An 18,310-nucleotide genomic window follows, 5' to 3' on the forward strand; every position below is an offset into this window, starting at 1 on the left:
TTTTTTTTCTTCTGTGGATCTGCTATAGAAAGTCTGACGGGATCTTGAGGTTTTCTCTTTTAAAGTATGACTGATATTTTTACAGCCACTAAGAAAAAGTTTGACTTTCCCCAGTCACGCTAATTTATTTGGACAGTCATTCAGATACAAAGCGCAGGCTGAAAGAGGTTCTCTTTATTATTTGCTCCCTGAAGCATGTGTGTCCCATTTTCTAGCCATTAGGGTGTTTCATAAGCTTTTATTATTTACCATATTGCTGAAAAACAGAAGGAAATAGAGAGAAAAGGAAATCAGTTTTTTCAGGTCTTACGTAGTCAGTCCAAGAGAAAGAATATCATTAAGAAAGCTGTTGGTGGTGTAAAAAAATTCTTGATCATTAAGAAAGTCCTGCGGTAGCTTCTAGGAATGATCCAAGAAAAACTGGAGGAGTTTCCCCTACAGGTGTACTCTCAGAGCAAACAGCAACGCCATGTCAGGGTGTCACGCTGGACTGTCTGGTGACTGTGAACCTGTCATCAGACGAGCCTGTTCTTCCACTCTGCGAAGCTGAATAGTGCGATTTATTTTTCTCCGAGTCAAATCCTGTTGCATCTAGATATTTTTGCCCATTTTACTCGAGTAAAATTTTGCCGAAAAGTGCCTGAGCAGTGAGAAAGGAGACGTGAGAATCCCCATGCATGCTCTGCATCTGGCATGTGAGCACAGGAGGTGGGCGTGCAGTGCCACTCGCCACTTTCTTTACCGCACTCCTCCAGAAAATCCTGTGTGGGTTTCCATAGGGATTCATCTCCGTGGAGTTCGGAGGAGGAGGCAAGGAACAGGGATTCAGATTGCATTATTCTCATTCAAAATAGAGGAAAGCATAATAAGTTAATAGAATCTAAGTCCATATTAACAAAATCTTTCCTTCCATTTTGAAGAATCCTTCTGTAGGACTCATCCTTAAAGAGCACTATGAATGATGTCATGTACATCAGCCTTTCCTGCTTTGGATCCTCTCAAACTGTATGTCTGCAATTGGTTGTCTCCCCCTACATAAGAGCATGAGCCTTGCTTTGCAGGAACTTTTCCAAGAAAATTTGAGGGCTGAATACACTGGAATGACTTCTCTCTCTGTATTTTTTGATGTGGAAAGAATGAAGAGCTGAGAATCAAAGTTTTCAAGCTATACATATGCTTGTTCGAATGCAATCCCCACAACTCAGTAAGTAAGTTGAAATAATATTATTTTGCACAGCCTGAGGTTCTCTTCTAACAGTCTTTTAGATCTGTGCATTTATTTAAACAGTGAAATCCATAACATAAATACCCACATTTTTACTCTCACTCTCTGCTTTATCTGCCATTTTATCTGGGAGACAATGCATTTTATTCTGTTCCTACCCTATATCATATTCATTCTTGTGGTGCTAAAGCTTAACAGTTGTTCATCTGATTCAATTAATTGCTGTACTGGATATACAGTGTACAGACTGAACTATCTTTTTTTGAATGTCAAATCATATTTCAGAAACATTCCTGTAATATTTGTCCCTGGAAAAGACTGGACAGAAAATTACATCTATTAAAACTGCATTCATTACCAAATGCACAGAAACTAAGTTTTTGAATGAACAGCAGTTTATCAAGCAATGTGTCATAAAAGGCAGTAACTAAAGAAAACCAAAGTAAAACATTCACTTTCATTATTGAACATTTTTAGCTTTATTATTATAATAGAATTACAGTCTGACATAAAATAAAGAGCTTTTGCTAAACTCTGTAAAGCAATACATGCTTCTGCCATAAACAACCTCTATTAGATTTAGGTTTTATTGCCACATCACTGCACTGAGGTGCAATAAACATTCAATGTCATCTTTTTAAAATTATCCCAGGAGTAAACAGAAACTGTCCTCTATAAGAGTGTATCATTATTTTCAAGGAAGACTTACTATTATTACATGGTTTAGCAAAGCATTGTAAAAAAGCTACATAGAGAATACCTTGTCTTTGATAAACTGTGCAATCAGGTTTATACAGTATAATACTATCGGCACAGACTAACTAAGAGGTGATATAATGCAATCATTGCATAGCAAAAAGCAGACTAGTTAAGTAATATTCACATCTAATGTGCAAAATGCAGACCAAAAGGTAGCTATGAATTGCTAGGAAGGTAAAATGCCCTAAATGAACACACTAGTTTAACGCCAAAAATAACAAGATAAACAAGTACACAGAAGTTAAAGAGCCATAGTTTATTTTTTTTCTATACATGTATCTACACATGATACCAGAAGATGAAACATCCCCTTTTAATGAGCTCCAATCAGATAACTTATCAAGTTTAGACAGGACTAAATGTTAGACAATGAAGCATTATTTAAAAAAAAAAAAAATCTTCTCTAAACAAAATATTAACTATTTCCTTTTGTAGATAGAGAATGTCAACTTTTTGATTTACTGAGAAAGAGTTTAGAAAACATTGCCTATGAAATTTGACTCTCAGTAGCTGTTTCTCTGGAGGCTCATGTAGCATTGTTTTAAAATTCATTCAATACCATATATTACGGGTTTTTTTAATTGATGCTTGCAAATATCCACCATTCTTCCCATCTTTTTTGGAAATTCTTTATCTGAAATTTTATTTCTAAGAATCAGCAGTAATGATACTGACTAGAATTTCTTTAAAGGGAGCACAATACCTGCAAAATGGACATCTTGTATTTAAAGCCCTTACATATTGTTCCTACAAATATATTGCTACAGTAAAAATGAATGTAGTAAGTTTACTCAATAAAATCTAGTTTCCTGTACATTCTTTTATGTATGACTTTTTTGTATTTAATGCTACATATATTACATCACTTATTGTAACAGTTATGTATCAGCAAATATAGCAGTAGTATACAGATGAACTTCTGTCTTAACAAATATTTCACCATTTTTACCTACCAAATATAATCCCATACTTTAGTATTTATGCATGACCTGAGCAGACCAGTCATTCATCTAATAGTATACATCGGATGACATTGTCAAATTGCAAGCTACTGTACACTTAACCACTTTACAAATGGAATTAATTCCAAGCACTTTCTGCGTATGTATTTTTTTTAGGCTTTCCAGTACCACTGATTTTTTTTTTTTAATTTAGGCTCTAAATATGTTTTATTGAGCATTTAACAACATATTAAGAGCTAAGAGGTGAACCCTACGCAATGTTTTAAGAACACAACTTTAAAAAAGTAAAAAAATGTACAATCTCATGCTGCATATTTACATATTATTTAAATACTATATTTTGTCTTTCTGCTATCCATAAATCTCAGTCTAAAGCTTCTTTTTAATGTATCATTTTATAAAAGAATACATTCAACATATCTAGAGCTTGCAAAAATTGTTGGTTTGTTTTTTGTTTGTGGTTTTTTTTTTTACCTCTCTAAAACATAGTGATGAGTAAAAGCTATCTGTAAAAGCATCCAGGAATTGTTGGGATTACTGAGGTGATAGAGGGAACTTGGGATCTGCACTTGATCGTGCAACTGGTTTTAAATCTACTCTAGTGACAACCTAACGCTTAGAACAAGACTGCGGTAAGACAGCAGATTAAAACATTTGTTACCGTTAGATCTTATGTGCTATACAGTGACAAACTGTACCTAGAGTGAGTAGATTTCCTTTTTCTTTAAAGACCATTTAATATCATAAGTCAGGTGGTTTGGAATAGAGAAGAGAAAAGGCATTAGGAAAATAACGTATCTGATGGGATTCAGCAAATGGAAAGCTTTACATCCTTGAAAAGACTATAAATGGTGGTTGAATAAATGGTGCAGTATAGTATGTGCATCAGGAACGTCATAAAGAATATTTTCCCACTCCCTACGATCCTTTGAATAAAAATATCTTTTTCACATACGTATACAATACCTTTGGGGAACGTTCAGTACTAAGCTATCTACAAATGGTTTCCTTTTTCTGTTTTTCATTACTCTACAACTCTTTCTCTCCCATTTTCAGAATCACTTTTCCAAAGTATATAGCTTATATTGTTCTCTCCGTCACACACAGGTTTTTTAAATGTACAGATATATTTTACCGTTTGTTAAATAAAGAAACCTTTATTCTCTTTAAGACAGAGGCAATGAAGCAAATGGGAATTACTGTATGTGAGAACGGGAAGCAATTCCCAGAGCAAAAGACAAAACGGAACTATACGAACAAATGAGGTTATTGATGCGGAGTTGGAGCTTTTAGCTGGGGTTCCCGGTTTAAATAGGTAGCCCAATAGACTAAGTTAAAGATTCCAAAAAGCAATGGGAAGGCTATTCTTGATAGTCGATCAATTTTACTGACGCTGTTAAAAGTTTTCTTGGGTTCTGCAGGTTTTGTCTCTGGCTTAACTTCTTTGGGCTCAATCGTTGCACTTTTAGCAATGGTTGCCAGCCCAGGGTCCCTTGCAATATTAGGGGTGTAGCTCGTAGCTGCAGCTGTGTACGTGTTATTTTTCTTAATGAGAGGATCCTTCACTTTCTTTGGCTGAAGAAAGAAGAAAACGTTTTATTCTCACTATCTTCTCAACAGATAAGATTATGAAAAAGCCCCGTAAAATTTTGCAATTGATCAAATTTATACCACAAATTGTAATAAGCTGTAAGAAAGAAGTTAGTGTCTGGATACGTGACTCATTCAAAATATTTAGGTGAAGACAAAATCATCCATCTGCGTTACTTGTATTAGTTAAACCAAATTAGATGATGGATAAAGTATAATAAGGACTTACACTGATAGCTAGGCTCACTGACTGACAAAATTACCCTTAATGGTAATCACCAGTGACAAACCGCTCATAATTCAATACTTGCTTAGTCAACTGTGCTGCTTGACCAGGACAAAAAGTAACTACTTAATGTAGCTTTCCAATATTAAGACAAATAATGTTATATGATGCGTTCTAACACAGTTCATACATACAAATATACAATAAAAATATCATGTGACCATGCACTGAGGGGATTATTTAATAAAATGCAAAGCTGCCACTATTCTGTTCATTAACAGTTTACACCAAAAGTATATGCATTACAGAACAGAATCTTAATGTTCTCGTTTGAATGTTACACTTGGATGATAATGGCTGAAAGCCATTCCACATACAGGGACTTAAATAGCTGTATGATTTTTGCATCCACCTACCTATATTGCTAAAGCAAGAATGTATTGAAAATCCTTCAGTGGCGAAGAACTTATTGATCAGAAAGAATACCTAGATTTTTCCCCTGGGTCCTTATGTTTTCTAGTATTCTATTTCTGGGATCTACTTGTAGCAAAAAAAATTAAATTTTGACATCTGGGGTTACCAGTTGGAATTCAGCTGTCCCTGTTGCTGCAGGCAGTTCAGACCCTTCCTCCCGCCACTGCGCAAGGATAAATGCAGGAGAGAGATGCAGTGGGTCATTAAGGAGGTGTAAAAAGCATCGCTTTGCTCCAAGTTTCTCTGAGAAATTATGAGAAAAAAACAGATAACAAAAAAATCCCAAGAGCTAAGAAAATCTTTAGGCAGTATTTGCCACAAAAAGAATAGGCAAATGTTATCCATTTTATCTTCTTGGAAGGAGGAGAAAAAAAGATATGGCTAAAGAGAAAGTATCAGCAGAATGCGATCTAGTATGTCATTTCACGAAATAGCAAATATAATTCTCTATTTCCAAGAAGCAGCTGTCCCACGAAGGCAATATTTTTTAAAGCAGTCACAGTACTTTTTATGACAGATCAACTACAGATCGATAGCTCTATAGACCCCCCAGGAGGGGGACTTTGGTAAAAAGCTCTTGTTGGAGAGGCGAGCGTTTCAGGGAGCAGATGGGCCCCTGCAGGACGCTTGGCAATGTGAAGGGCAGCTGCAAAAGCACCAGGGCAAGTGGGGAGAGGCTTGTGAGGCATGGCCTGGAGCCCGCGCAGGAAGGACACGGAGGCCGCGGTGGTACGTTTCTGCTACTGAGGAAGAAAAGGGATTCACCTAATGACTCTGATGAAGATGCTCTTTATTTCATGCAATAATGCTCAGCTTAGCTTGAGGCTAAGGAAAAGCTTCAAATTGTCTTAGAATATTTCTGCTGAATAGGAAGAACAAACAAGTTGAAAAAAAATACTCAGAAAAGAAGAAAGGTGATGTCAGAAAGACTTTTTTTTTTCTTTTTTTTTTTTTTTTTGTGTGTGTGTCTGTCTGACCTTTTCCTCCTGAGCAGGAAGGCTGCTAACACACTTGCTGAGCATGAAGCCAGTGCTGTTTCCTTCTCAGCTCAAGACTCTAGTGAGCGGCAATAAATCCAGCGGTCAAAGAACCGTTTCACAGAAGTCTCTGAGGAGACCCATTCTATAGATTTAAATGTCACGAGGAATATGATCCACAGAAAGTCCTGATGCCGGTCAGGGTCTTAATATTTCATGTCAAATTCAACTTGATGAAAAAGTAATATGACAGCTAGTTAGAGCCCTAAACTTTATTAAGCTGCGATGCTCTGTTCACCGTTAGTTTGCCTTGCTCGGCTTCCCTTACGTCTGCAGATAATGCGCTCTGCCAGGTACCGGTAGGTCTTTGCTGACTTAGATCAAATGACACATAAAGACCCTTACCTGTTGAGGAATGCAAAGCCATAGATCTTCCAATGTTTTAAACAGTGTTTGAATATTGTGTTTATCTTGGTGTGGTTATAAAATGGCCGATTACAGTAACTGTGTTCAAGGTAGGTTATATTAACAAGGCAATATTTAACATTTAAGGATTTTGTTCTATTAATATAGCCCATTTTCACAATAGATATCATAAAGATAGGAGCACAACAAAAAATCAAACAAATTATTTTCAATAAAAGTATCATCAGTAACTGAAAACTCAATATTCACCAGCAGTCGTGCAGCTCATTAAGTTTGTTTTGTTACTTCACTCATTTGTTCTACAATACTTTTGAATTAGTTGCTGTTCTGTAAATGTCCTAATTTTATTTCTGTTTTCTCACTGACTTGTGCAACTCCAATAGGAAAAAAAAAAAAAAGTCTATATAGGCATACACTCCTGAATTGAACACATATATTCATGTACCAATGAGTAACATCTGCTCCTCCAAATATTTATTCTGCTGAATCTCTAGTCTGTGAATGTTCATAATAACCAATTAGGGAAGTTAAAAATCTCTTTCAAGATCTCTCTCTCAAAAAAAAAAAAAAAGCCCCAACAATTGAGCTTCCTCACAGAAGCAGCTGACATGATAACTCACAGGAAATGGGAAACTCTCTCTTTCGTCCCCTAAATGTCCTCAACAATTTCTTGATGCGCCTGTGATTTACAGGCTGGGCCTGATCCCGGACCAAAGGCAGTCAGTGCGGTGTCTCCCTGCTGCGTTCAGGGAGGTATGGATCCGATTGCACACTCCCAACGCAGCTGCCAATGCTTCCCCCAAAACAAATCCATTTCTCCTCTAGACTAAGAAGTAAAAATAATATTTCTATTTTTAAGAGCTAGGGAAATGATAGGAGGCAAAAGAAAGGAAAGAAAAGGTCCTGCGGTGATTTATTTGGTCATGATCACAGAGTCCTCCTGAAGTTCATGTTGGGGAGCAATATACTTTGGAAACTGCCAAATACAGTAGCCACAAGATTTTTTTTCTACATTTATACTGAGGCATCCCCATTTTCTCTTGCTCAAACACTAGAAAATTAATTGCCTTCCCTTTAAAAAAAAAATACACATTTATCTTCTTTCTGCTTGGTTGCACAAGTCAAAATCTCAGTAAAATTTTTAATTATTAATAGCATTAAATACCATCCAGTATGTCAAAAGTAGTATTTAGGTACTCAATGTCTAAGTCATCATTGTTTGTGTGTAGACATGCTGTGTGCGAGCACATGAGGAAACTCTCTTGGAATAATTGCTCACTATTCTAAATAATAAGAATTTCCAGCGGGCTAAAAAAAGGCCATATAGCGACCAAGCACGGCACAGTATGACGTGTCGGGATAGATACTAAGTGGTGTTACCTTTTCAGGAACAACGCTTTTGCCATCCCACGCGTAGCCTCTCTTTGTGAAGTAATTCACTGTTGCGAATTCGATGAGCGCAGAAAACACGAAGGCGTAGCACACGGCTATAAACCAGTCCATGGCAGTGGCGTAGGCCACCTTGGGGAGCGAATTCCTGGCGCTGATGCTCAGAGTGGTCATTGTCAGGACGGTCGTCACTCCTGCAAAAGCGAACGGTTTCAGCGGCTGTGGATCGGTGGCTATATTTTGTGCTCCGTTTCTCAGCTGTCACAATGGGTGGGAAAGCCTTGTCTTCAGCCCTAATTCTTACACACCTCCCCGCTTCTGTGCTAATTAAGGGTATCAGATTTCCAGTTCTGGGGAAGTTGCAGGATCTTCAAAACGTCTTTTATACCTTTATTCTCTGACACTGTTGTAGTAGAACAATATTTTTAAGGTTGGAATGGAAATAATATTTTGAGTTGTGGACTGGATACTACTCTATGCTTCCTGGTATTTGGAGCATCGTTACTGCTGTTCCTTACTCCTGCCCTGTGAATTGTCCTACGGAGGTAACAACGTAACGTTTTTAGTCTTGTCTTGCCACAGCGCTAAGATGTTTAGATAGAAGACTAAAAAACTTGTTGTTTTCATTCAGCTTATTTGGTATATGCTGCTTCAAACGTATACTGAAATGCACTAAGCTTTGGGTGACGTTACATTTATTTGAATTGATGGTTATACAGATTTCTGTCCCTTTATTCACTGATGCCCTGAAAATAGCAAAGAATTTATGAAAGAACAATGATAACGTAATTTGCATTTCTGAGATCAGAGCTTGTCAGTGCTGATGAACCTTTTCCCTTAACCGGCCACAGAGAGCAAGCAGGACCGTATTGAACTCGCTCTGCTCGCAGCTGCGTGGAAAAAAATCTACGGGTGCGGGCCAGGCGTTTACATCAAATCACATGTCCGCAAGTTCCCTTGACAACTGCGGTGTCATGTCGCGAACGTGCCTTGCAAGTTCATCTTCGCCGCACCGAGCAGTAGCGAGAATGTGCCGTGGTCTAAATAGGCCAAATAATGAGCAATGTATTTACATGCTGGTGTAAAGAGCTTGAATTATTAGCGCCTAATGAGGAAGCAATTTCTCTTCCCTGAGAGGCAACCTAATCTTGTCTTTGACTCATTATTAGTGAGCTTACATAGTAGCAAAACAGGATTTATAGTTTTTATTATCTGTGGTACTAAGTGGACGAAAAGAGGTAAGTTGTGCTTCTGTACGTATATACGTTCCCACAAAACTTTCTGAAACATTGTTTCACTGCCATTACGAAATGAAAAAGCTATCTTGAAAAGCTATCTTGGTACATAATGATGGAGTAAACACAAGACTATTTACTAAATAACTGTCTTCTAGAAGGAAAATTTTCAGAAATGTGGGGGTTCTTGAGCCTGTGAAGATAGCAGCTTGAACATCATGCAGTATGATATATTATTCATTGTGAGACTAGCAAATTTTGTTCTCCATCTTGGGACAATAAAGTATAGCATTTCAAACTGATCATTGACATTTCTTTTTAAATGGCATGCACGAAAAGACGTAAAATAGTTGCAGTTTTACTACAGAGGCCCGTAAAAGTCCCAGGTTAATTCTCAGTGAAGTCGATAATAAAAATTCGTAACTAATTTTAGATGTTAATCTGAACAATATTATGTAAATCAAGGTTAATTATACTGTGGTCTAAGCTATTCTACTGTAAGCGCACATCTGTATATCAACAGAAAGCCTCTACTTTGGTTCATGATGTCTAAGGCTATGCAAGTTGTCATTGATTTCCAGAGCCACTGGGAAACTAAAGCACAGCTGTGAAGGGTGTCAGAAAAGGTCAATAAAAATAGCTCTTGGTCAACAAGAGTTTCAGAGCCTGCATTTCTCAGCATCAGGCCTTGTGACCCTGGTTTTGCTGTGTCCAGTGTAAATGGGTAAATTCTCTTTGGCAAAGTGGGAGGCCCATGGCGTCCTGCCCCGGCAGTGCCCTGAGGCAGGGGAACTAGTGTAAAAGCCAGCTCGGCTGTCTGTTCTTCTGCCTCCTTCTGCCTGCGGTGCTCAGGTGTCCCAGCTGAGCATCGCAAAAAAGAGCGGGTCACTTAGCAGGAGTCTCAGCGTCTGTTTTCCTTAACTGAAGATTTGTTACATCTTCGGGGGTTTTTGGGTTTTTTGGGTTTTTTTTTGTTTTTTTTTTTATTTTTTAATTATGTACTTGACTTGGATTAATATCTCCAAAGAATATGCTAGTTGTTTGTTTCTAATTTTAGGATAAGCATTTGCAGGCAGTGGTTAAAACACTAGGGACCAACTGTACAAACTTAGAGTCCTTTAGACTGACTGCTTACCGCATTTGTTGAGTGCATCTGTTTACCATTCTAACCGATTTCAATAGGACACCTTTAGCAGCAGCCTGCAAAAGGGACTGATGGAAAAGATTTTTACGATAAGAATTTTCAAAGGGCCTAAGGATGTCAAATGATCAAAACGCATTGATTAAAGCCCTTTTGACAATCCCCACCATGAATGAATGTCATTGCCATTGTCAGAAATGTTCTATTCATATACTTATTGTTTTGGAAAGGTCAAACTGTAATAGATCGCTTAAGATATTTTCAGGTCTCTTTTTAAAATCAGTTTAAAGGCTTTGGACCTTAAATCAGCTTCTACTACATCTTCACAACAAAACGTGTTAACCGTTGTCTACTGCGCTATGCCCAGGCTCGTGCTGATCTTCAGTGCTGTGTTATGCATGACGAGTTTTACCATAAAATTTCTTAAAGCTATTTGGCTTACGATTGCCAAGCGGTTTATAGGTCTTGCTTACCAAATACGGTTCTTGCTGGAACAGATTCTCTGTTAAGCCAGAAGGACACCTGTGACAGTATCACTGTCATGATGCATGGCAGATAAGTCTGGATGACAAAGTAACCGATCTTTCTCTTCAAATGAAAATGCGTAGTCATAACAACATATTCCCCTGAGAACAAGAAAAACAGGAACATTAAAGCTTGTATAAATATACATATTAGAGGGCTTCATAGGAAGTATTTTTTCATTATATTCACCCCCATTGTAACAATAAAGTCCTCAGATCCAATCAGGTCAGGTCTGAAGAAAACATGTAATAAAGCAGGTTCCGAAGTTCCACTAATAAGACAAAACTGGACAGTTCTGGGAAACGCTAATTAAATTTACATCTTTTCATCTCTGCTGAGTAGTGAATGGAAGTGCATTAACTGGTGGCCGTTTAAGCCTCTTGTGAAAGGCCTTATTCCATTAGAAGATGGAAAACCACCATAATATACACATGTAAACATCATACAAAGACTAACTCAAGACAGGCACTCAGAAGCGTTTCAGTCAGACCAGGCTTAAGGTGCAATTGTTGATGTGATTGTGTCCGCGTTACCACTGTCTGTGATTTATGTACTCTGAAGATTAAGTGTCCCTGTTCTGCTAATTCAGTACTTCAGTAACTGATTATTCTCTCCTGAAGTAAATGGACAACGCAAGAATTACACAGAATATTTTCATTAGCACTAACTTTTTGGGTGCTACAAAAACATACGAGTTGGGTATTCTAATCGCAATTGAAAGGGAATCTTAAGTATTTATATGACTCTATAAACCTTTCATGTGAGAGCACAGCAAGTAATGCCTCATTTTCAGATCATTATGTACATCACTGGAAATGGATTTTGAAAAACAGTATAGTCTTAAAAGACTGGAAAACCTATTACTCTGACTTTTTTTTTTTGGAGTAGCTTGATTCTTCTTCTTATGCAATAAACATTATCTTAGGAAAGAAACAGGTGGACATGTAACTGAACGGAAACCTCTGTCTAGATTAGAGATGACGTGAAATTACTGGTATTCTATTTTAAAATTTAGGCAGTTGGAAAGACAAAGTTGCTCTTGTACAGGAAAAGCTTAAATTGGATTGAAAAACTATGTCTAGACATTGACTGCTTATGCACCGAGCATGTCAAATGCCCTTTTCTTTAATTCAGAGTCTAGAAGAACATTCATTTGAACAATCTTGCTCAAGGTATAAGCCTGAGGAAAGCTTATAAATAAGATGTGACACTACTCCTGCTATGTTTCAATACAAAAAATAGTAGCAAAGGGGGAAAAGAGAATCAATGATAAATTGAGAGGTAAAGCAAAGCATACACGAGAAAAATTTTCTTTCAAAAATAGGACTGGCAGAAGTAGTATAGTGGGCATTGTTACTTGAATTTTGCCCACCTTTCTTTAACTTTCACTGAAACAACCTTCTTCTCCTCTGTAGCAGAGATTATGATCTTATGAAGGGTGCCAGCCTTGGCTAGAAGAGCCAGTAATTTAATTTTATCTACTAAAATATGACGTGGGAAGCTATTTTAATGCAATCAGATATAGAATGCTCACAACGGTATGTCAGAATTAATTCAGTGATTGTAGATGGCAAGCTAAGAATACAGAGTGAACACACCACTGTGCTCTGAAGCTTTATTTAGCTGCTTAAATTACCAAAGTATTTTTAACCTCTGGAAAATGAGAACAAGATTCAAAGCATAAAGGCAATTAAAAAGACAGGGATTACTCTCATCTGTTAAGCATTGCAGCAGGTCTGAGCTAGAAGTCAGCTAAAGGTAATGCCACGAGGAGCGAATCAGGCAAAGCCTAGGCCTAGAATAACGCCTACATTTCAGTTACAAGGCAAAAACTTTTTAAGTCTCCAACGTACCAATGGACTGCAGTCACTTATTAGAAGATAATGGATCTTGGATGAGATGTACTTAAATAACTGCAGGACATGGAAGTACTCCAGCTATTTACTGAATCTTTAGCTTCCCACATTTTATGGCTTTCTTTAATTGAAAAGCATAGCCACATTCATGGCAGCTGCTGACCGCTGTCTAACTTCCCAGCAATTCCTCTGTAACTCTGTTTTCAAAGGTTTGTAATTCAGCCATGAAATTCCCTACAAGCTAAAACTTCAAATAGCTCTTGAGCAAAACATCTCCTACGTCCATAGTGTCTGATGACTAGCCTTGCACAAGTTGTAGCACAAGTTGGAGCTTATGCATCTTACATTCTCTTATTCTCTTATCCAAAGACGTTAGAAAGGTATTTCTTTTTAGCTTCCTTGGAATTCCTAAAGTCTTCTACAGATAACTGTGTTGAGCAGATAAATTTGTTTTTCATTTTATTTATACCATGACGTTTAAATTAGTTTATATGATTACACAATATGAAGCATTTAAAAGTGGTCTCACAACTCCTTCATCTATATTAACTTAATGTTTCAAATGATTGTCCACATTTGAATACTTCTAGCGCTCAGGAAGAGTTTGTGCCTGTGCTCAACACTGCTGTAGCTGCAGTTTCGAACCAGCCCTTAATTCTACAGTATATCACAATCATTGAGTCAAATGCTCAAGTGGTGTAAACTAACCTGTGTCCTTAGAAGAAAACAGTTGATAATTTGGTAAAGTTGCGTCAAACCTATTACCCAGTGTTCTGTAAACTATTTGTAATAAACGCAGTTTATCAGGTGAGCACCTAAAATTAATGTGCATCACATTAGACGTAAGGTTTGAGGTAGGGACTGAGTTTTAGCTATAATAATACTTTTTCTGTCACTGTAGGTAGGAAGTAAGGTTGTCCTTGCCATTAATTTAAAAGTATGTCGCATTTACTGCTTAAGCCATGTAACCCAATAGAAAAACTCTTTAAGAACAGCATCTTCTCAGTAGATTTACAGAACATCAGAAAAAAATATACCATGGTGAGTATAAATCCTGATGATTCTCAGTGCAAAGCAGTGTTTTCAAGGTGGCAAAATAATTCCATGTAAATAGAAACTTGCACGAGCCCTTCAAGCATCTGTTAAGGTACTTACAAAAAAGATCATTTTGAACTCTTTCTAAGAGTCATATGAGTCAGTAGTTGGAGAGTGACAGGAATTTCACATACAAGTAAAAAATGGATGACTTTGCTTAAGCAAAACAGCAGCAACAATGATTATTATTTTGTTTACTGAATACTATTTTGAAGCCTGTAGTACTTGCACCTTCCATTGCCAGCATAGATGAATAACTACACTATAAAAAAAGTTTTAGTCTTTCAAGATTCTCTTGTCATAAAAAAATCAGTACTGGTAGTTATCTTGTTCTATATCCAGAAGTAAGGATAGCTGATGGCCTACTAGCAAAGGAAGAAATTAAAGAAAAAAATAAACGACTTTACGGATTGACCAAATCATTTAATAGTTTTGCGAATGTTTAGAGTAACCCAGTTACACCCAAATTCTTGGAAAATACGTGTCTGGAATTCCAGACTACTATAAATATCGTCTTAAAATTGCCCGAGATGATGTAGAGGCCTCTAACAATCCACAGAATCAGCTGCACAAGGGCTTCATTTTCTTGCCTAATAAAGGTGCTGAGAACTCTGAAGTGAAGATTGTCTTCAGTTCTTTTTGTCAGATGAGTCATCATCCACAACTCTGAAAGTAGGGAGGGATTTCATAATTTTCATTACATCTGTCATATCTTAACACAGAGATGCTCAGAGGACAAAGATGTGCTGGAGGATTCTGTTGGGACTAGCTGCCCACCTGCCTGAATGGGGAGAAAAGTGATGATTAACCACTTCTGGTCCCCACCACTAATTGGGGGAAGGCAAAGCATTTTTGGCAAAGAGTTTCTTCAGGTAGAAAAAGGAGGCAGAATTCAAACCTATGAAATATCATGGGCAAAATAATTTTTTTTTTTGTTTTTTTCATTGAAATGTATGAAGAATTTTTACACTTCTTATATTTGCCTTCAGTTCTGTTTAAAAATTTATTATCTGCCTTTCTTAATAATTTATAGGGTGCTTCTCACATTACTATCTAATTACCCTGAACTATATCTGGTATTATCTATTTGGTTTAGGTATGTTCCCAAGCTTATGAGTCTCTTCCGATTATCCTGCCGCCCTTGTAATGCATCCAGCAAGCAAAGATTTGGCGATGAGTGCAGAAGGGCAGGCACGCAGGTTGCCAAGGTCTCTCTGAGCGAGTAGCTTCAGAACAGACAGAGCAAAGAGCTCGAGATCCTTGCAGTTCCTCCCAAATCCTGTTGACTTTTCAGCAAAGGGCAGCTGGGGTGAATTACTGACTCCACAAAGTCAATGGCAACACTTCTAGCCGTGGCTGGGCCAGGAGTGCTCCCTTTTTCTTTTCACTTGTCCGATGCACGGCTCTGTGCTCAATAATGGAAGCAGTGAATCTATGGGAGCAGTTGTGTTGATACTGTTCTTATGCAAAGTCCTTATTACTGCCACCCCGCTTTCTTCTTTTGGGATTACATCAACTGAACGGAAGCTTCCAAGCACTAACCTGAACATTGGTCCACTAGAAACTTTTGTCTGTGAGAAATTTTGTTGGCTTAATAGGGCATACGAATATATTTTGACACGCTAAATAAAAAATTTAGACACGAATTAGGGTTCACCTCAAATTGACTCACTTTTCCTTAAATGTTCACTGACTTTACGAATGACACATTAGAAAGTTTGGTTGATGGAGGTGTAAGTGTACTTCTCTAGTTCAGTCACATCGTCGGGTGCATTCAAAGCAATACAACTACTTCTCCTAATGCAGTGCTTCCTTTGGTCCATTGAACAGTCATCTAGTCAACACTTTGAGCTCTTGTTCGTGCCTACCGCTCACTTTATTACTGCAATTAGGTCTTCATGCCCCTTCCAAATTATTAAAATAAAATAAAAAAAGATTACATCTTGAAACAAGCATTGCAAAGTGAAAAAGCAAAGGTTTAGCCAGCTTCAAAATAATACTGTAAATGTTGGCTATATTTCTGTATGTCATTAATAGTTTTGGAGTTAAAGCTGGTTCTAGCATTAAGACACCTAAATCCTGTTTGGATGTTCCAGATGTTTTTTAATTTGATGACGTATTTTTTTCACTCTCTAAATACCTCCTTGAGAAACTATATGCTTGTTTTTAGCAACTTCACTGCCTCCAGGAATATGATCTTTGAGGGTTCATATTCTTATACTATTTTTTAAGCTTCTGTAGTAAGTAAGTAATACGATAAGGATATGAGGAGTGCTTCTTTATAATGTAAATTACTGTTTCTTCTGGCTAGATCTGTCACTATAGGAAGCTTTTTAATTGTTCAAATATTTTAACCACCAGTTGAAGTAGGAAAATAATACCGTGATATGTTATCTTTTCAGAGTCATGTTTTCCTAATCTGAAGCTCATACATTGCAATTTACCTCTCTCACTCTTTGGTCTTTGTATTTTTTTCTCCTGCTCTAAATTGTATTTTGGCAGTTAAATATCTTCCCAGAAAACCTTTTTCACAGACCTGTACTGGACTGAACAATTCCAGAGTCCACAGTTTGTCCAAGCAGATCGTATTGGTTCAGTCGAGAGCCGTCTTCAGCCACAACCACTGACCTTGCCGGTTCCCGTGTCCATTCATACACAACCTCTGCTCTGGTATAAGCATCTAATTTAAAAGAAATACATTGCATTTCAGCTTTGCACCTTCTATTGCCATATGGCTTTATCAGAACAACGGTTTGAGCAGTAGTTTGAATATTAAATTCTCTTTAATTATCTGTAGAAACCCACAAGTAGCTTACTGGAACTTTTTATCTATGGGAAATAGAACCGGTATTATAGGTCTATCCATGCGATGATTAGCTAAATATCTGCTGTAGGGCTGGATTAAGGTAGGTCCTCAATGGCATGAAAGTCTTTCTCTTACATCATTCCTACCTATGTAAAATCTGAGTAACTGTAAGCGAGAGTGAGATGTGGAATTTCATGGGCATGCGAGGATTCCAGCTCTAACTTTTAACTACTATCAAGAAAGATGAGCCCTGGTCCCTTCAGTTTGTCATAGTGTGGTGTTGTCCGGGCCACTGTAAGAAAATAAGTCCTTCTCGGAGTGGCTTCAGTGATGTTATCATCATCGGCCTGGCTCCAGCTCTCCATTCGGTAACCCCCTCCCGCACTCGCCTTGCTGTATAACAGGCATAGCAGACGTTTCTGAGGCTGCCTAGGCTCGAGTGGGTTGAAATCACAATTAATCTATTTTTTGCTTTGGCTATTTCTGGGAAATGCTCATGCTCAAGTTCACATTTATTTGAGTCTTGAACGAAGCAAAAGAGAAACACTGTGGGCTCTCTAAACCTGGGTAGTCTAGTATGTTACATAGATAATTCAGTAGCATACTAAATGTGCCATCCAGGTATTTGTGTGCTGTTATTAGTATGCTATTTATGTTATTTTGGGAATCAAACTATATATAAATATTTTTAATCTTTGTCCCCTTGTAAAATTCTTCTGTCATTTTGCGTAGTCTGGAGTCTGACAGCTCTCACGCTGAGCAGTTCGGGTGGGAGTTAGTTGTCTACACAGAAGCGTGTAGTGTCATTCTTCACACCTAAGAGTATTGAAGACATGTATGGGACTGAATGTGTGCTCAGAACCGACTTAAAGCTTGCACCCACCAAAGGCAGCTGGAAGCCAGGTGGGACCTCTTAGGGCATCTACAATGACACTAGACTCCTGCCTACGGGATGAGATTTCCCCTTTTTTCAGGACTGGCAAGCAGGAAAGGAAAAGGAGGAATCTGATTCACTTGACCTCATTTGTGAGTTAGTAATTTTATCTTAGCAATGTAAGAGATAACAGTTAGTAATTGAAGAGATGGTGTTGGATGGAGTGTGCTGGTAAATTAATTGCACGGCATTTGATCCCGCATTATTGAAGCAGAAGGGTGCTTTTACCCTCAGACTTCATATTCCCCAAGCACTGTAACATATACATAGCTTTTTGGAATCAATGGTAAATGCGAATCTACGTCTTAATAATTGTGACCTTAAAAATAATGGCCACAGTAAGTACAAGAATTGGCTTGCTAATCTAGCCACATAAAGAAAGAGTGGCAATAATAATACTAATTTTCAAGCATTTTACTTGTTCTGGAGCACGGGAGTAGTTTGGAAGAGAGAGGGCTGATCTCCGGAGCCGGACTGGGCGAGAGGGACGGGAGTACGCTCATCAGCGCGAACGCGCTGGCCCTGCCCTGCGACTGCCCGACGGGGTGCTCTGCTTAGCCTCCCTCCTCAGCTTCCAATTCAGATACTGCCTACGTAGCAACACAGCCTTTTGCTCCGATCACTGCTGCTTTCCAGAGCGGCCTTAGTTTTAAACTGACAATCAGATTTTTGTGGTAAGAGCTGAGGAGA

At 37.9% G+C, this 18,310-nt stretch overlaps 1 protein-coding gene across 3 annotated transcripts in view; it reads right to left on the bottom strand.

Moving 5' to 3' along the window:
• Window positions 1–1,680: 1,680 nt before the first annotated feature.
• GABRA1 (gamma-aminobutyric acid type A receptor subunit alpha1) overlaps window positions 1,681–18,310 on the bottom strand; it is a 44,940-nt gene continuing 28,310 nt past the window's right edge. For all 3 annotated transcript variants that reach the window (XM_087760125.1, XM_087760123.1, XM_087760124.1), the window contains exons 7-10: window positions 16,417–16,560; window positions 10,878–11,030; window positions 8,020–8,222; window positions 1,681–4,521 (exon numbers count right to left, since the gene is read on the bottom strand). In XM_087760125.1, the coding sequence (XP_087616251.1) occupies window positions 4,213–4,521; window positions 8,020–8,222; window positions 10,878–11,030; window positions 16,417–16,560 (809 nt within the window). In that variant the 3' untranslated portion in view covers window positions 1,681–4,212. The remainder of the gene's footprint in view (window positions 4,522–8,019; window positions 8,223–10,877; window positions 11,031–16,416; window positions 16,561–18,310) is intronic.

This window comes from Nipponia nippon, unplaced genomic scaffold (genome assembly GCF_047370975.1).
Source record: "Nipponia nippon isolate SJK-2023a ecotype South Korea unplaced genomic scaffold, ASM4737097v1 scaffold_21, whole genome shotgun sequence".
NCBI classification, from domain to species: Eukaryota; Metazoa; Chordata; class Aves; order Pelecaniformes; family Threskiornithidae; genus Nipponia; species Nipponia nippon.